Source organism: Chelonia mydas, chromosome 1 (genome assembly GCF_015237465.2).
Source record: "Chelonia mydas isolate rCheMyd1 chromosome 1, rCheMyd1.pri.v2, whole genome shotgun sequence".
Lineage (NCBI taxonomy): Eukaryota > Metazoa > Chordata > Testudines > Cheloniidae > Chelonia > Chelonia mydas.
The window spans coordinates 304,756,910-304,777,217 of record NC_057849.1 but is presented as its reverse complement, the minus strand read 5'-3'; the positions used below and the strand labels follow the sequence as shown (position 1 = coordinate 304,777,217).

Here is a 20,308-nt window from a genome sequence, read left to right as displayed (position 1 = left end):
TGGCCCAGCAAGAGGTGCTTCACAGCTCTGCTTTCCTGGTGGCCAGCAACCCAGCTCGGGCTCCCCTCCACTGGTATCGCCTGCCACCTCCCTACCCACCCCTCCTGGAGAGGCTCCTGCTGCCTCACTCACTGAGCCCGGATGCCAGCACTTGCTCATTCGCTCACATGGCCTCTGTGTTGCTGCCAGCTGGCAGAGGACAGAGCTGGCGGGAGTAAGGGTGCGCTTGCACCACTCGGGGACACACTGTGCACTTCAGCCCAGCCCAGCCACCCACCCCCTGCTAGTAGGGCCCTGTGCTGCAGAGCAGGTACGGCTCCAGCCCCGGCTTGGCTTCAGCCCGTTTGGCCTTTGCAGTCCACTCAGAAGTGTCTGGCAGTCCAGATTTGGCCAGCGTTCACCTATTGACTATCCCAGTCTAGCATATATATTGTTCTGTAAATGCCAATGTGATTGACAAAGCCTTGGCTGGGATGATTTAGTTGGTGTTGGTCCTGCTTTGAGCAGGGATTGGGCTGGATGACCTCCTGAGGTCTCTTCCAACCCTAATCTTCTATGATTCTATGATTCCAACATTCTATTGATAAACTGTGAGATGTGAATTGATGCCCCATCCTAGGGTGGAACATAGCAGTCAGAGGTACAGCTGAGCCTCACAGTATCGTTATCCATAGCAGTGGTTTAAGTTCACACCTTGACAGTACGAAGCTTCACTTTTGATTTATTTTTCATGTACATACTTTTTGTTTACTTCATTTCACAGTTTGTAACATATTTCTGGCAGCATTGTAATAGCTTTTTTTAACACAATTCACTGTGGATTTCTCATGCAGTTTATTTTTTGTGTTTAAAACTGATATGTATAAATTGTAAAATATAAATAGATGCCAAAAATTTTATTTTCTGTGGTTCTGAACAGGTGCTGTAAAGTTGGTGGTAGCTGTCTCAATATTTCTACTGACATTTTATGTCATATCTCAAGTATTTGAGATAAAAATGGATACAAACTTAGGAAACCTGTTTGGTAAGTGATCACTTCTAACTGTTTTCCCCGCACAAATCTAATTGGCCTTGAATACAGATTAAGTGCTACACGCTCTTTCCATGGTTAGCCTTGCATGTTCATGTTCCAGAAGAATTCATGTTTTTAAGAATATACTTTTATGTTCTGCATTAAAAGGTAAAATATTAATATTTACAAATTTTAATGTGAATATTTTAGCTTAAGAAGTTCACATTCAAAATATAAACAAGATTGTATTCATGCACAGATCATGTTCAATAGTATTTGTGGTTTTAGTCAAATGGTCTTTAGACTGAGGGTATAACAAGAGTGCACAGTGTGATTGTAGTCATGTTGGTCCCAGGAAGTTTGAGAGACAAGGTGAGTTAGATAATATCTTTTATTGGACCAACTTCTGTTGGTGAGAGAGACAAGCTTTCACGCTACACAGCTTTTTTTCAGGCCTGGGAAAGTTACTTGTGTGTCATAGCTAAATACAAGATCAAACAGTTAGTTTAGCATAAGTAGTTAACGCATATTCTAAGGGACCACTTCACCCTGAATATGTGCTAAGTACTTATGGGGTAGTCAATTATTTTTTGTCAAGTTCAAATTTAGACACCTACACTCTGATTTTTTTTCAAGAGGGATTGAGCACCTACAACTTCAGGGATCTCTGGGAGCTCAACATATCTATTACCAAATCCTCTGTATCTGAAATTGGCCAACCAAAACTTGAAGCACAAAATGTTAGACTGCATTTCAAAATTTGGCCCCTTAATTTGTGTGTCTCTTACTGTAAATGTTTGTGCTTTATATTTGAATATGATGGTGGGAGGTATTAAATGGAGTATCATAAACAATCAAACATATTTTTATAGATCTGCAAAAGACCAAATTAATGGGATTATAAACACTTTACAAATGAAATATCATTGTAACTAAAGCTTTTTAAAAAAACATTGTAACTAAAGTTTTTTAAAAACTTTCTTCTGTGTTTTTAGCTAGATCAGCATTGGAGGCAGCTGCACGCCGTAAGTATTTCATATGCCACAGTTACTGCAGTGTGTATTTACTTTTGTCTGTATATACAATATTGCTGTGACTTTTAAATACTGACTGTCACTTTGATATGAAAATTGCCACCTGCGCATAAAAATGCAATGAGAATAGATTCAAAGTAGAAGACTGTTTCATGTTTAACCAGAGAATTGCATTTGTTAGATCAGCATATGTCAGAATAGGTATTTTAATGGTTTGTGATATTGTACCTAATTAATTTTACTGTTACATATACAGTATTTAAGCTGCAGTTCCATGTGTGTATTGATCAGTATTTTCTTTGTGCTCTTTTGGTCAAGTACAAGATAGGATATGTGGGAAATAAGTTTACTTTTATTCCTGGATAGAGACAGATTACACTAACTGGTATTTATTTATTTATTAATCAAAATATAAATAAGTTTCTTATGAAGGATATATGATGCGGCTCTTGAGTATTAATACATTTTGAAGAGGGTTCCTGATAGCCCTTAAAAAGGTGACCAAACCGTTCCCTGAAAATCTTCTGTCCCAGCTTTTAAGTAGAGCCCTGCACAGATACAAATTTATATCCGCAAATGCGGATATCTGCATATATAAATTGATATCTGCGGTACCACAGGACTCTCTCTGGAAGCACAGCTGCAAAAGGAGCAGAACGTGGGGCTGCCTGCTGGCAACTCCTCCTACACAGCGGTACCGCCCCCAGCCCTGTCCTCCGGCACGGCTGTACAGACCTCAGACAGGAGACGCAGTCATGCAGACCTCTGCGTGGAAGGGACAGGGGCAGGACTCGGGGTGGTACAGCCGCATGGGAGAAGCTGCCGGCACGGGGTGCTGGTTCCTGGGGGCAGCGGCCCCACGTTCTGCTGCTTTCGCAGTTGTGGTTCTGTAGATACTAATTTGTATCTGCGGATATAAATTTGTATCTATGCAGGGATCTACTTTTAAGCACTTGATTCAAGATGATTTTGTTACATTATTTAAACAAGGAGAAAAGTTGTGTGTGTTCATGTGCCACAGGACTGGAATCTGGGAGATGTAAGTTCTGTTTCTACCTCTGCTGCAAAATTCTGATGTGACTTCAGGCAAGTCATTTAGGGAATGATCTAAAGCCCACAGAAGTTAATGGAAAGATTCCCGTTGACTTTAGTGGGTTTTGGATCAGGTCCATAATTTTTCTGTATCTGTTTCTCCATTTATAAAAAGGAGATATGCACCTACCTCACAAGTGAGATTAAATGAATGTTTGTGAAGTGCTTTTTCCCAGAATTGAGTATACAGTCTGAGTTATGCACTGTTGACACCATGTTGACCCCAGAATATATGAGAGACAAGGTTGGTGAGGTAATATCCTTTATTGGACCAACTTCTGTTGGTGAGAGAGACAAGCTTTTGAGCTTACATAGTGCTCTTCCTCAAGGGCTAAACTCTGTGTAAGCTCATAAGCTCGTCTGTCTCGCCAACAGAAGTTGGTCCAATAAAGGATATTACCTCACCCACCTTGTGTCTCTACATAGGCTGAGATTATTTGTGACTTCCCTCCACCTTTTCCTTAGATTTTTTTATTTACTGTCATATCTAAATCGTATTTATTTCCTTTCTAAAGCTACAAAACCACCCAGATATAAATGTGGGATTTCGAAAGCTTGTCCTGAAAAGCACTTTGCCTTCAAAATGGCAAGTGGAGCAGCCAACGTAGTTGGGCCAAAAATTTGTGTAGAAGATAATGTGTAAGTATTTGCTTATCTGGCAGATTATCTGTATGTACCTTTTTAAAATCTATTTTGGATAATTGCTCAGTCAGAATCTCTTGAATTCAGACTATAACGTATTGATTGTTTTGCTGAAGTAAATAGAACATTTTGTGGTTTACTCTTTAGTTTAATATGCAAACAAATATCTGAATTGGTGCAAACACACTTTTTTCATGTACTTTTTGACACTCGCTAGCTGTATGAGGGATTGTATTGTGGAATTGTTATGGTTTGCAAAATACTTTTTAAACTCCATCAGGCCAATGACAGATAAAATATATTTTTAGCATTTCTTTAAAAGAGCCCTGACAGGGTAAAAAGACAGATATTTTAATAATAAAAAGGTAATTACATTTTGCTGGTATCTTAAATTACTAAACCTAAATTTTAAAAATCCAATTCACTTTTCACTATTTACAGTAAATTCACTTATTTTGATTAATAATATTAGACTAATGAATTTCACTTTTGTTTCCGTTTCTAGTAACTTTCACTTTTTATATCCACTAGTTCCTTGCTGCAAAGGTTGGGTTGCATGCACTGTAGGGGAACGTTTGAAAAATTGTATTCTTTGAGGTTATTAAATTGAATAAAAACTTAGTAGTTTTTTAATGCAGCCCTTTTAAAAATACAAAATCTGTTTTATGCCTGAGCTATTTGTGTTCCTTAATATTAAACTAATTGGATTACTTCATCAGTGTGCTAATTTTGTTCCAGACAGTCTCACTTCTTACATCATGATTACCCTTGATTTTACCCCATAGAGTACATGTGACTTTATAGATTACAGCTTACCAGCTCAGTTTCTGAATAAATTGCATTGCAAACGGATTTTTGGTATTGCTACAACTACTAAGAACTTTGTTTATTCCAGTCACAATTAATCAGCATTCATGTGAAGGTTGGCTTTAAAATAGCACAGTATAATTGTGCTATATAATTGTACGGTATAATTCTCCCAGCGCACACTATTCTGGTGCTGCATAATTCCAATATGTCTATGTCAAACTATGCAGAGTTGTTCCAAAATAACTGGCAATTTTTCAGTGACCATCATAACACAATGTATTCTGCTGCAGATGACAATTTAACTACAACATAATTTCAAGTAGAGGACTAGATTGTCATCAGAGTATACTGTGTTTAAAGAGACTTTGTAAGATTAGAAGCATTTGAGCCAAAGGATTGGCTTTGTCTTCAAGACTGTACCCTGTCATGATCACTTAACTCTAGTAACACAGATTCATTGAGGCTGGAATATACTAAGCTAACATGCTGAAGAATAGACGGACAGTTAACATGCTTAACTATGGACAGATGTTCCTTCAACCCTTCCTTGCACAGCCAGTACTATACCCACCACTGACTCAGCAAGTTGGTTAGACTGCTTAAGATCCAGTTTGGCTAGTTTTTTCACTGCCCTGCCGAACTGGACTTTAAACAAACTATGAAACTTGGTTAAGTGGCTGGCCAGCCACATTCATTAAAGTTCAGTGCTATAATTGTCCTTAGAACTTAGTCAGCAAACAGGTACTTATGAAATAAGTCAGTTCCAGAACATGAAACTAATTATGGTTGGTATAACTGGATTCTTTCGGAGTTGCCCCCCTCTTTTTTAGCTAGGCAGCAAGCGTAATACTTCGCCTCTTTCAAATGAGACACAACCCTCTTGAAATCTTTCAGTGGAGCAGAAGTGTTAACTTCAGTTTCTTGACCAAACTTTAACTTAGGTAGTTATATCTGTCAGCCTAAAATTCTCCTTTAAAATTCCTTGCGTAGTTGAGGAAATTATTCTTTAATTCCCTCCGAAAACCCTGTTATCTAATGTTGCTGAGTGAATGCTGCGTTCTGCCTCAGAAGTGCCCTAATTTTCTTGGGGAGGAGTGAGTGGTCCCAATATTGTTTTATATAGAGTCATATAAAAAGTAGTTTCTAAAGTGCTTGGGATCCATCAAGATGAGAATCAAGATGGTTTGAGGTTTCAGAGTGGTAGCCATGTTAGTCTGTATCAGCAAAAAGAACGAGGAGTACTTGTGGCACTTTAGAGACTAACACATTTATTTGAGCATAAGCTTTTGTGGGCTAAAACCCACTTCATCGGATGCATGCAGTGGAAAATACAGTAGGAAGATTTACACACACACACACACACACACACACAGAGCATGAAAAAATGGGTGTTGCCATACCCACTATAACAAGAATGATCCGTTAAGGTGAGCTATTTTCAGCAGGAGAAAAAAAACCTTTTGTAGTGGGAAAAAAAATCTTTATTATGTATTTTCAAGCTTAACACAACATTATGTTATGTGTGTAAAAAGGGAGTGTAGTCTCATAGCACAGAACTAGGAAGGGCTACTGGGTTATGTTTCCAATCTTGTCAGTGACTCAATTTGTGACCTTGGGCAATTAATCTAATCCCTTGGTCCCTCAGTCTACCAGTCTATACAATGGATGTAATAAAATTTACCAACTTCTCAAGGTGTTTGAGGCAAAATATTTGAAAAGATTTTTGGAAAGCCAGAGATGAAATGCTATATATGTACATCATATTAGCTGTTTGTTTTTTTATTTTTATTTTTTAATCTCAAATAGTTAAATAAGGAGTGGTATGTGTGTTGATTTGTTTGGCAGAGCTTCTACTGTAATTGTGTCAGATTCACCTCTGGAACAGGTGATAAAAAACCGGAGGCACTTCTTAGTAACAAATAACTTAATAATTCTGTTTGTATGATGTACTATTATCCTGCATCATGTGTATGGGATCTTCTGCATCAATTTACTGTACACTTTTTTGGCAAAAAGTATTCTCTGCTAACTTCCTATGAGGGTACCTTTTTAATATCTCTTGGTTTTATATACACAATTAAGAATCTACATTTATAGATTTATAGACGTCTTTGTTTTTGAATGCAATGCCTTTGACTTACATTTTAGAAGCCCACATAATATGTTGACTCGAAGTTTGGATTAGTATTCTAAAACCAACAAGCTGCTGCTCTCTTGTGAGAAATTCAGTGTTACATTTGTACATGCTTATGACTGCTGCTGCCACCTGGAGGGTGAGGAGAAAGATCTAGCCAGTTTGCAAGAATTCATTTTAGATAATGCAGCTGTTTTATGGTTGCTTCAAATTGCCCTTCGTTATCTGTGCTCAGGTGATTATTCAGATTTGTTTGTACAGCAACTCCTTGCTTAATGTTGTAGTTATGTGTATACACACACAAACACACACAGACAAAGTATAAGTTTTAAACAGTTTAATACTGTGCACAGCAATGATGATTGTGAAGCTTGGTTGAGGTGGTGGAGTCAGGGTGGAAGAGAGTGGGATATTTCCCAGGGAATGTCTTACTGCTAAATGATGAACTAGCACTTGGCTGAACGCTCAAGGGTTAACCCATTGTTAATGTAGCCTCACACTCTACAAGGCGGCACAAATAGAGGAAGGACACACATCATGGCACAGAGAGATAGACATACCCTCGGGGGGGGGTGTGTGTGTGTGAGAGAGAGAGAGAGAGACACCGTGTCTGTGAGAGATGCGCATTGCCCCTTTAAGTACACTCTAAGTACACTGCCTTTTAAAGTAGATCAGCAAGTTGAGACAGCAGTTGCTGCCAGCAAGCTCCCTCCATCCTCAGTCCTGTTGTGTATCCCGTCCTTCCCCTGCTGCCCTGTGGAGATAGGGTACAGGAGCTGGGGGGAAGAGGACACCTGGCATTAGCAACTCTCTTCTTCCCCCCTGCACAGCAAGCAGGAGGCTCCCGGGAGCAGCTCCAAGGCAGAGGGCAGGAGCAGCACATGGCAGTAGGGGGAGGGACACCTGAACTGCCTGGCAGTTGATAGCCTGCTGGGTGGCTGCCACACAGGGAACTTAGGGGAGCTGATAGTGGTCTGCCGGCCCACCCTGCTTGCAAGCCCCCACCAGCTAGCTCAAACGGGCTGTTCTTCCTGCAAGCAGTGGACAAAGCAGGAGGCTGCCAAACAACGTTATAAGGGGGCATTGCGCTACTTTAAACGCGCATGTTCTGATCAGAAACATAACAGTGAAACAACATTAACCTAGATGATAAGTAAGGAGTTACTGTACAGCAAACATCCAACAGCCAGCTAATAAAGCAAGTCAAATTGAATAGCACTGTTACAGAAGTAAATGAACATTAAACATAAATGAATGCTACTTGCTTTACGCAGAGGTCCAAAATCTGTTGACATTTCAGAGTAAATTTCATTAGGAAATTTTCTTTTGGATGTTTGGCAATTTTGGGGGAAAATACAGTTTTCCCGTAGAGCTGGTGCAGTTCAAGATCCATGTAAGTATGAGATGAGATGATTCCCAAAACCTTGCATCTCATTATATCAGTACTGGATTGGTCCGAATGATTACTGCAGAATACTGTCATATCTCTTTCTACAATTGATCCCTGAAGGCAGTTTTGGTCTAGTAGAAAACAATTGTTTGCTATGTTCCAGTAATATTATACTGAAGTAGAATGTTTGGTTGTTAAATTCCCTAAATAGTTAATCTTTCTTTATTGAAATTAGTCACTTGTTTTTAATCTGACCAGAGAACAGATTAGGTAATTACTGGAGGAAAGCAGAGACTATTTCTGAGTTACTGCAGTTTTAGCTGTGTTCTGGCAAGTGCTAGACACTTCAACTACAACAAGAGGTACTGAATACAAATATGGGTGAACTTGAGTACCTCGTATTAAATGAGGATATTGATATAATAGGCATCATATAAACTTGGTGGAATGAGGATAATCAATGGAATATGATCCTACCAGGGTATAAAATATATTAGAAGGACAAAATAGTGCATGCTGGTGGGGGAGTGGCACTTTATGTGGGAAAAAAAAGCGTAGAATCAAACGAAGTAGAAATCTTATATGAATCAAACTGTACCATAGATTCTCTATGGATAGTAATTCTATGCTTGAAAAACGTATATAACAGTAGGGATATACTACTGACCACCTGACCAGGATGGTGATAGTGACTGTGAAATGCTCAGGGAGATTAGAGAGGCTATAAAAATAAACTCAGTACTGGGGATTTCAGCTATCCCCATATTGACTGGCTACGTCACCTCAGGACGAGATGCAGAGATAGTTTCTTGACACCTTACCATAATAGAGGCTGAATTTAAATGTATACCCCCAAATCATAGAATCATAGAATATCAGGGTTGGAAGGGACCCCAGAAGGTCATCTAGTCCAACCCCCTGCTCGAAGCAGGACCAAGTCCCAGTTAAATCAATTAATAAAATTAATCAATTAATAAAAACATAGCAAGAGGACCAAAAAAGTGCCACTGGGGCAATGAGGATGACCTTGGCCTGATCCATTTTCAGCTGTGGATGGTCACAGGATGACCTGTGTAATGATCAGTATCGGAGGGAAAGCATACAGGAGAGTCAACTGCCAGCTGATGTGAAAGGCGGTCAGGGAGCCCAGACTGAGGACCGCTCGAGAGCAGAACGGATAACATTTCCTGTTGTCCCTTGTAGCAAACAGGATGCCCCAAGCCACAAAAATGATTTGCCAGAACACTGGGCTTCAGGGGCCACTCGTGACATAGGGAAAAATTCCTGCTGAGATGGTCCATGAGATGATTCTGGACTCCAGGCAAATGATTAGCTATTGACAGGTACGCTCTTTGATTCAGACTTGGAGAATTGGCATAATCTGATTGTCTCTTGGCAAAACACTCTGGAGTGTGCTCCCTCCTGCCTCTTCATGTAATATATTGCAGTGGTATTGTTGGCAAGTATGTGAAACTCTGAACACTTGATGAGGTCTAGGGAAGCGTGGCAGGCATTGTATATGGCCTGAACCGTCCATCAGTGCAAGGAGTCAGGATGAATGGAGGGAGGCGAGGACCAACCTATCCAAGGTGTGAAGGGTTGGATGGTAAACTGTCCTGGAGTTTTGAAGAGGGTGAAGGCATAACCTTGGAAATTGAACCAACTGCATGCATGTTGACATATGGCCCAAGAGCCTCAGACACATCCAAACTGTCATGGAAGGTTGAGACTGCAGACTGAGACAAAGGCAACAAATTGTCTGGAAACAGTTGGCAAAAACACTCTCAAACTTGTAGAGTCTATTAGGGCCCCCAGTGAACTCTATTTTGTGAGTGTGGAACAACATTAACTTCCCAGTATTTCGGGTGAGAGCCAGATGATTGAGTAAGCGCAGTGTAATGCATACATAAGAAAGGACTTCTTCTTTGGCCTTACCCTTTGTTAGCCAGTCATCCAGGTACAGGAAGACATGGATTCCCTTCTTTGTGAGTTACACTGTCACTATGACCATACATTTGGTAATAACCTGGGGGCAGAAGACAGACCAAAAGGCAGGACCAGGTACTGAAAGTAATAATTCCTCATGACAAACCAGAGACATCTTCTGTTGCTCAGGAAAATCGCCACTGGAAATAAGTGTCTTGAAGGTCCAGAACAGCAAGCCAATCATTCTGAGAGAATGCAGGGAGGATAGTTGACCATTCGGAACTTCATGTGTCTGATATATTTCTTAGGGTTGCAGAGGTTGAGGATAGGTTTTACCCCTCCTTTGGATTTGGGAACCAGAAAATACTGGTCGTAAAAACCTTGACCCTGTTATTCCGGAGGAACCTCTTCCACTGCTCCCAAAGCCAGAAGAGACTGGACCTGCTTGAGGAGTAGTATCTCATAAAAGGGGCCCCTAAAAACATAAAGAGGGTGGGAAGGAGGTGTGGAGAGGAACTGTATAGCATAGCCCAGTCTGATAGTGCTTGGGACCCAACTGTCGGTAGTAATCGAATCCCAAACACTGAGAAAATGAGCGAGGCTGTCCCTGATTAGGGAGGACTTTTAGAAGTCATGACTGGACCACTATTCCAGACCGGTGAGTAAAAATGGGCACGTGGTAGCTGCCACGGGAGGATGTGTGGACTGGCCTAATCCTGGCCCTGGATGCTTCTGCATCTGGGACCTGAGCCCCTTTCTGGGGTAGTCCTGCTTTCTCATGGGAGGGAAAGTCTGCCCGAAGGGGTGTTGCAGGCAGTACCATTGCTGCTGCTGTGGTCCACTATAATAGCGCCTCTGCATTGCTGGTGCAGCCCCTGCACAAGGAATATAGGGTAGCCCTAGAATCCTTGAAAGAGTGCAGAGTTTCATCCATTTTATCTTAAAAAAAAGCAGCCCATCATCAAAGGGCAAGACCTCTATGGCCTGCTGCATGTCTGGAGCAATGCCAGAACTCTGCAGCCAGGATGACCTTCTCATAGTCACCACCAAGGCCATTAGATTGGCTTAAGTGTCTGCGCTGTATAGCGCAGACTGTAGTGCCGCCTTGGCCACTAAGCAGTCCTCCAGGATAAACGCCCAAAACATCCCTGGAGGTTTCAGGCAGCTGGTCTGCAAATTTCGACATGGCTGACTAATTTACAAAATCATACTTGGACAGCAATGCTTCGTGGTTGGCAATCTGCGATGGAGATCAGGAGGAGAATCCTGACCTGGACACTGAGGAGTCTCGGGATTATGGGAATAAGGATAGAGCCAACGCTGAAGTTGCGGTTTGATCAATCTGTCGCCCAGAGCAAAGGAGGGACCAGTGCTGCTGGTGGAAATGGTACTGCTGGCACCAAGTGCACCTCCGTTGTTTCCAGTGCCGAAGGTGATGTTGATTCTCAAGTCAGCGGAGGTGGAGGGCAGAGAGTGTTGCCACGGCAGCATGCCAAAGAGCTGAGGAGGTCCCTTGTGCTGAGCCCAGTGCTGGCGTTGCTTCTACAGTCTGCAGCATGGAGAATGTCTGGATGCAGTGCCCACGGACCCAAGGGTTCAAAAGCCTATCCAGACAGCAGGGCTGTAAATGTCGTAGCCTGGCCTAAATTCTGGGCCAATAGAGAGCTCAGGACAGAAAGGCAGAGGAGGTCCATTGGTGCCTGATATGCTGCCGATGTGAAAACAGCTGGTGCCATCACAACCTTTGTCAATACTGGATTCAACGGACCCCCCAGGGCCGGAGCCGGAGTCGATGGTATGGGGATCTCATCTCCCTACCTGCTAGAGGGAGCAATAGGAAGGGCCTGCTTCATGCTGCGTGCCAGCAGTAATGCTGTGCCAATCTGTACTCTTTCTGGAGGAGGAGGAAGACTCTTCATGAGGCCTGCAGTGGTCTTGGTTGGTATTATGAAACCTTTTCCTTGGTGTACTAGACAGAGAGCGACTTCTCTGCCTCTTTGGAGAGTTGCCGGCTCCAAAGTGCAAAACATCAGCGCACTCTGAACCTGAGGGTGACCTCCAATCCCACACAGACCTCAGTGCTGATGCAGGCCACATGGCCTATTTGAGAAGCTGCTGCTGTAAGTGAAGATCCCTTGCCACCTTATTGTGTTTTGTGAATGATTTGCAAATAAACACAGTTCCTTGACATAGGCTTCACCTAAGCGAAGCAACACTGAGTGTGGGGTTGTATTGGGGATTGTTCCCTCACGCAACAGACAATGTTTGAATCCTGGTGAGAGTTTTTCCCTGATGATACTAACTACAATATATACAACTAGAATAAGTGTCTAAAAGAGAGAGATGAATTGTGAGGTTAAAAACCACACGAGCTCTGACTCTAGTCGCAGGCAGTCAGAAGGAACTGAGGGGAGTCATGATGATGCCATCTCATATAGCCAGGGGAGAGGCTACAGCCACGAGGCGCAAGCACCACTCTTCTGTGACTACTGGTAGGCATGATTCTCTGGCTCTTGTGTGCAGGGCACATGCATGTGAAATACCTGTCTCCATCTACTTGAAGAATTGAATTTGGGAAATCCAGTGCATTTCCCTTACAGTACAGAATGCTGTAACTTCAGTCTTTGTGGTTTTATGGACATCTAATCACTCAAACATTACACTCTCTTGATAGGTACCTATTTATGAAGAAATCTATAGCCAAATTAAAGGGAAATTCTTCTAACTTTTGTGTTGAATAAAAACATGGTAAATTAAACATTCACAAACTTTGACTACACAGAGAATTTAGTATGTCCTAAGGAATGTACTTAGAACTTTACTGCCCTTTCATTCACATTTGTATTTTCATTTGCCATATGTTTCAATTGCGTTAATGGAAAAATATGGAAGCCCTCCAGTGGCCAAAATACCTCCTGAGTGTTAACCAAAGCTTAACTTTGTAGCCTAGCGGAAAATTGCCTGCCTTATATTTTTTTTAAAAAAAAAGAGGAGTACTTGTGGCACCTTAGAGACTAACCAATTTATTTGAGCATAAGGTTTCGTGAGCTACAGCTCACTTCATCGGATATTTGAGCATAAGGTTTCGTGAGCTACAGCTCACTTCATCGGATGCATCCGATGAAGTGAGCTGTAGCTCACGAAACCTTATGCTCAAATAAACTGGTTAGTCTCTAAGGTGCCACAAGTACTCCTTTTCTTTTTGCTAATACAGACTAACACGGCTGTTTCTCTGAAACCTTATATTTTAAAGGTTATTGAGTTTAAATCCTGTTGTGGGTTGTATTTTTACTCAAAATTCTTGGCAGACTATATAACTCAGGGAATTAGTAGAGGAATATGGAACCTTTCATCTCTAATTACTGGTTCAGATACAGTCAGAGTGACAAAGTAAGTATCAACTGATAGCTCTTCATTCCCAATCTGAAATCAGCTGGTGTCTATCAAAACTGGCACTAAATAGTGCCTTTGTTTGCACTCTCAGCAGAGGTGGATTACATCATAGATTGAAGAACTTCTTTAATAGGTGGTATTTTGACATCAGTGTGCGGGAACAATAGTGGGCCATTCTGTTGAAGCTCTTGTTGCTGCTGTTGTGTTTGCATGGATATTGCCCTTCAGAAGCAGATTCTCTAGTTGGGGTTTGCAGAATTGGACTGAAAATAACTGACCGGAGAAGTAAACTGATTTAAAAATGTACTCCGTAAGAAGTGAGCACAAACTGAGGTCCCAGTTCAGGAGAGCACTCTATTCAGGCCAGCATGTAAACACATCCTAAAATCTCACTGTGAAGTCAATGGAACTTAAGCAGATGCCTAAATTTAGACACATGCTTAAGTGCTTTCTGGCATCAGAGCCTAAAAGTAGCTGTGGCATCTTATTTGTGCAGCCTTCTTGAACCTCCCCCCCCATGCTCCTCTCATTTGTTTTCATCCTCATTTGTGTTTATTTCTAACTTGTTAGCTGCTCATTACAGGGTCCTTATTTGTCTGTTCTTTGAACTGCCTAACACATCTTTGGGTGCAGTGAAATAACTTTTTATCATAGATCGCTGCCATTGTGTGGGTGTGTAACTGCACTCTTTGAGTACTGAAACTTCTTACACATCTCATTTTATTTTTTTCATTTTTGTGCTTTTTTTAACCTTTTTTGCATTTCTTCCATGCGACCAACGAAAACAGGACTAGTTGCTTTCACTTTTTCATATCCAAGCACAGTTCTGCAGTGTCATGGGAGGATGTTTATTTGAAATTTTTTTTGTTGGAATTTATTTTAAGGTCATGGAAACATTTCTATTGGTTGTATATTTATAAAAAAGCATAACATTTGGGCCAAATTTGGGCCAGTATCCCTTCAGAAAATAATTATTAATGTTGCAAATGGATCCTTAAAACTACTGTTAATTTAATCATCCAAAAAACTGTATTTAATAACAAGATCTAAAGTACTGTGTTTTTTTCCATGAAATTTTGAATACATACATACCTTGTTATGAACTACTGTCCGTATATTTTGCTTGAATGTTACTGTAGCCCTTTTAAGTTTTTTAATTTCTGCATATCTTTCCATAGTATTACTGGAAGAATATAGAGTCCTTATATTGGTCAAAATTAAGTGTTTAAATCTTTATCTGAACAGAGACTATATCCTAGTTACTAGGACCTAGTACATAAGTGCCTGCCTTTTACTTCAAATATATTGAGATGAAATCTTGTTAAAGTTGTATGTTTTAATAAAACTTCCATAAACATTTTGTGTCCTTAAGTTAATTCTTACCACTTCTTAAAACAAATAAACTTGCCAAAAATGTACTTAATGTTTGTTTAAATTATCAAGAAATAAAATTAACAGTCCAGCCATATAAAAATGGTTAGTCTATTAAAAACATGATAGAAGAAGTTAGCCGACCAAGTTAAACAGGGCACAATTAAGGATGAATGACTCTGTTCCCTGGCCTCAATTCAGAGCTTCCATAAAAGCATAATCATAGATTCCCAGGCCAGAAAAGACGATTGTGATCATCTAGTCTAACTTCTTGTAGAGCATAGGTCATAGAACTTCCCCAGAATAATTCCCAGAGCATTTTTGAAAAACATTCAATCTTGATTTACAAATTGTCAGGGATGGGGAATCCACCAAGATCCTTGGTAAATTGTTACAATTATTAATTACTCACTATTAAAAATGTATGCCTTATTTCCAGTCTGAATTTGTCTAGCTTCAACTTCTAGCTATTTGATTGCATTACACCTTTCTCCGATAGATTGAAGTGTCCGTTATTTAATATTTGTTTTCCCATGTAGGTACTTAGAGACTGTAATCAAGTCACCCCTTCACCTTTCTTTGTTAAGCTAAATAGATTGAGTCCTTTGAGTCTATCAGTATAATGCGTGTTTTCTAATCCTTTAATCATTCTTATGACTCTTCTCTGAACCCTCTCCTATTTATCAACATCCTTCTTGAATTGTGGGCACCAGAACTGGATACAGTATTCCAGCAGCGGTTGCACCATTGCCAAATGCAAAAGTAAAATAGCTTCTCTATTCCTATTCAAATTTCCCTGTTTATGTATCTGAAGATCTCATTAGCTCTTTTGGCCACAGTGTCACATTTGGGAGCTTGTGTTCAGCTGATTTTCCACCACCACCTCCAAATCTTTTTCAGAGTCACTGCTTCCCAGGGTAGAGTCCCCCATCCTGTAAGTATGGCCTACATTCTTTGTTCCCAGATGTATACATTTACATCTAGCCATGTTAAAACACATATTGTTTGCTTGCTCCCAATTTACAAAGTGATCTAGATTGCTCTGAATCTTGTCTTTTTTTTTTTTTTTTTTTTACCACTACCCTAATTTTTGGTCATCTGCAGGCTTCATCAGCAATGACTTTTTCTTCCAGGTCATTGATAAAACTGTTAAATAGTGTAGGACCCAGAGCCAGTCCATACAGGACCCCATGGGAAACAGATTTCAAAATGTAACTGTAAATGGGGAATCATCACCAAGTGGATCTATCAGCCACTTTTTAATCAATTTAATGTGTTTCATGTTAATTTTATGTTCTAGTTTTTTAATCAAAATGTTGTGTGGTACCAACTCAAAAGTCTTAAGTATATTATCTCCACACCATTACCTTTATCAACCAAAATTGTAATCTCATCAAACAAAAATATCAAGTTAGTTTGACAGGATCTGTTTTCCATAAACCCATGTTGATTTGCATTAATTACATTACCCTCCTTTACTTCATCATTAATGGAGTCCCATATCGGCCCGAGCTCATTATCTTCCCTGGGGTCAATGTCAGGCTGACAGGCCTGTAATTACCTGGGTCATCCCATTTAACCCTTTTAAAAATTGGCACAACATTGGCTTTCTTCCAACTTTCTGGAACTTTCCCAGTGCTCCAAGACTTATTGAAAGTAAACGTTAATGTCCAGCAAACTCCTCAACCAGCTCTTTTAAAACTCTTCTATGCAAGTTATCTGGACCTGCTGATTTTAAAAATGTCTGACTTCTGTAGCTTCTGTTTAACAACCTACAGAGACATGAGTGGAATGGAAAGTGTGTTATCACAATATAATGAAACTACATTTTCTGTGTTTTTCCCTCCAAATACAGAATTGAAATATTTATTGAACACTTCTGCCTCTTCTGTGTTGTTGATCATTCTACCATTTCCATCTAGTAATGGACCAATACCATTGTCCAGATTCTTTTTGTCTTTTTGATTATATTTAAAAAACTCCTTATTGTCCTTAACTCTGACCATAGGTTTCTCCTTGTGTCCCTTGATTTCCCTTATCAGTTTTCTACAGTTCCTAACTTCAGATTTATATTCACTACCACCAACTTTTAAGTCTTGCCTTTTTTAAAATATGAAATGCTTGTTTCAGAGGTTTTTCATAATTCAGATGTAAACATTTTTTTTTGTTTCAGTTTAATGAGTGGTGTTAAGAATAATGTTGGCAGAGGAATAAATATAGCTTTGGTAAATGGTAAGTCATATTTTAAATGTGCAAAGTATTTTCATTCAAAGACCATTTCCAAATAGTTCTTAAGGCATTTAGAGAGGGTGGGAGAAAGACAGCCAGGAGGCAGAGAGAGAAAGAGAAGAAAAAGTGGGGGAGGGGAGTCGTAGGAAGCAAACCCTCAGATTTATATTGAAAGTAATGTGCAAAAATCTCTTAATTATAGTTTAGTTTAGAAATGCAGCGTGGAAAGCTTAAAGTTTTAGTGCAGTTCTTCTCTAAAAATTTACTGTAAAATGGGTTCACGGGCTCCATGTTCATTTTATTTCAATGATTATCAGCTAATATATGTTCTGTTTACATGTAAAATGGAAAAAACTGCCAGGCTTCCAAACTTAATCTGTGATCAGAAAGTCAAATGATGTTCTTTATTTGTTAATTTGCCACCACCAGTGGTAAAGATTCTGTGAGCCAGATTCTTCTGACACTTGTTTTCAGTGGAGCTTAGTTAAAAGTTCCATTGATAAGGCCGGAATAGAATCACTCATTCTTTCATAGCTAAGGATCAATATATGCCATGATTCCACAGCCACAGAACTTTCCACCAAATGTTATTTGTTACAGGATTATGTTCCAGAATTTAAGCTTTCATTAAAAAACAGACGAATTCTGCACATATGATTGTGAAAAAAAGAAACGTGAAAAATGTATATGTTGTGATTGACAGACACACACACACATGATTTCAGTAGTAAAGATGACCATTTAAGTGTCAACTTTGTCAGCTATTTCACGAATGATGATTTTAGCAGAAATATCCAGCTAATGTGCTTATGCCTCAATCTTAAACTGTCTCCACCTGACCAGAGACCAAAATCTGGCAGTTGGGTAGGGAGCAGCTGAAATGGCCTGCTGTCTTCTACAATGCAGTTAAGATGTAGATTTTTGTATTTTCAATGCATATCAAAAACTGACTGGAACAGCATAAAATAAACTCTTATCAAAATGAGTAACAGGCTACTCTGCTGGTTTTAGTATTCATTTTCATATCTAATTCATTAAAATCCTCTAATTTAAATGAAGCTGCCATGACTGAAATTTCCAGTCAGCTGCAAAAAGTGCCCTGTTTTCCACACACTCATTGCTAATAGGGATAAAAAGTAGTAAAAGCTAAATTTTTTTATTAAATAGATACAGGAAGCATGTCTTTTAAGTATGAATGTGCCATTTTTGTACTGTTCTTTAAAACTGAAAAAAACACTCCTCTTTCTACTGCTGCCTGAGTAATTCTGTCACCAAGATGGCAGTGCTCTTCTTTGTCTGTCTTGTCTCTGACTGTGCATAGTAGTACAGGAACAGGAAGTTAAAGGTGTTGTTTTCATGGAAGAGAACATACCAGCTGAGAATTAGTATGGTATTTTTTGCAGGCTCTCAAAGCTATACTGTCACCTCTGATTGGTTGTTATGAAATGTTGAATATATTCTTAAAAGAACTTTGGATATAGACACACAATGTAAGCTTTTTTTCTAGGCAAAACAGGACAAGCATTGGACACCAAGTTCTTCGACATGTGGGGAGGAGGTAAGTGTTCATGAATTGTTTCTTGTATAAAAATAATTTTGAATGGCAAAAATAAATCGCTTCTCATTACATTTTAAATGTTTGAATTGAGCAGTTATGTAGTCATTTCATGGATACTACTATAGTCATGAGGAGAGGACAGGTAAATAGAAGCACACATATCTTTTATTATCTATACACATGCACATAAAGGCATTTGCCCTCCTGACTAATTATCCCCCTAATGGCAATTCTGACAGCAGACTAAAGAAGCCATCGTGTGCCAAAATGGCATGTAAACTGTACTAGTAAGAGTTATCGTAGTGCTAATAAATCAGTTTCCTAAATGAGTAACACGCCGCTCTTGTGTGTTATACGTTTGGCTTATTTTTTTCCCACTAGACTAATTTGATGTTGAGTACTTTCCCAATCTGGGCTACCAGAGCTTCAGTGTATTGCCACCATTTTGAATTTAAATGGAAACAAACATCAGGTATTTTATTACAAGAGAATAGGTGAAACTGCAGCTATAGAATTAAGGTATACTTTCTCTGATGCTTTAGTGATCTTTTTCCCACTTAATTTCTTTGACTCCATGTATAAACTATGTATAAGGAATGTCTCAATGTTAAATTAGCACTGCCGAAGGTGTCTTGTCTAGATTTGGTATGGTACTGTAATTGCATTTTGCGGTAATTCTGTGTATTCTGTCTCTGTTCAGACGTGGCACCGTTTATTGACTTCCTAAAGTCCATTCAGGATGGAACTGTAGTGTTAATGGGAACCTATGATGATGGTGCAACCAAGTATGTATTGACCAAAAATAGTAAATTTTGCTTATCCTGCATTTTTAAATACTTATCATATATGTGTATTGAAAAAACCCTAAACTGTTCCAAAAACATGTTTGAAGAAGTTTTGCTTCTGGGATAATATCATTGACTTTATGGGAAAGTTTCTTAATTTTATGATCTTGCAACCTGAAGAGTGAATACTCCAGGCTGTGCAGAATTAAAGCATACAGTAGAACCTCAGAGTTACAAACACCTCGGAAATGGAGGTTGTTCATAACTCTGAACAAAACTTTATGGCTTTTCTTTCTTTCAAAAGTTTACAACGGAACATTGACTTCATAGAGCTTTGAACCATGACTGTGCAGAAGAAAAATGCTGCTTTCCTTTTATTTTTTTAGTAGTTTACATTTAACACAGTACTGTGATGTATTTGTGTGTGTGTGTGGCCCTCTACTGCTGCCTGATTGTGTACTTCTGGTTCCAAATGAGGTATGTGGTTGACTGGTCCGTTCATAACTCTGGTGTTCGTAACTCTGAGGTTCTGCTGTATTTAGTTTGCTATGTATGTAGATGTTATTATTATAAAACCTTTTAGATTAAGTGGCGCAATGAATTGGGTATCAAAAGGCCTTTTTGCGGTGAGTGTGTTCCATGCACAACTTTGACATCTAAATAACTACATATGTAATGTCTGTCTGTTTGCCATTACCATATCAATAGATTGTGCATGTTTATTTTTTTGTTATAAAGTTAATATGAAACCAAAGAACTCATTAGGTCCATAGTTTGTGCATACATTGCAGGTGCAGTTGATTCAGTATTGTATACATGAATATTCATGTATCTCAGGTTTCATCTCATCATTCTCAACCTCTGGTCCTAAATGTTGTTTAAACCAACACAAGCGAATAAGTCAAGAGTTAAGGTTGTCGTCATGACTATTA

At 39.5% G+C, this 20,308-nt stretch overlaps 1 protein-coding gene across 4 annotated transcripts in view; it reads left to right on the top strand.

Annotated features, from left to right (window-relative positions):
• The window catches only part of FAM3C (FAM3 metabolism regulating signaling molecule C), a 59,890-nt gene that overhangs the window by 17,381 nt on the left and 22,201 nt on the right, over nucleotides 1-20,308 (top strand). For all 4 annotated transcript variants that reach the window (XM_043550160.1, XM_037888947.2, XM_037888948.2 and 1 more), the window contains 6 exons: nucleotides 920-1,024; nucleotides 2,008-2,037; nucleotides 3,654-3,777; nucleotides 16,978-17,036; nucleotides 18,541-18,591; nucleotides 19,292-19,376. In XM_043550160.1, coding sequence (XP_043406095.1) covers nucleotides 920-1,024; nucleotides 2,008-2,037; nucleotides 3,654-3,777; nucleotides 16,978-17,036; nucleotides 18,541-18,591; nucleotides 19,292-19,376 — 454 coding nt within the window. The remainder of the gene's footprint in view (nucleotides 1-919; nucleotides 1,025-2,007; nucleotides 2,038-3,653; nucleotides 3,778-16,977; nucleotides 17,037-18,540; nucleotides 18,592-19,291; nucleotides 19,377-20,308) is intronic.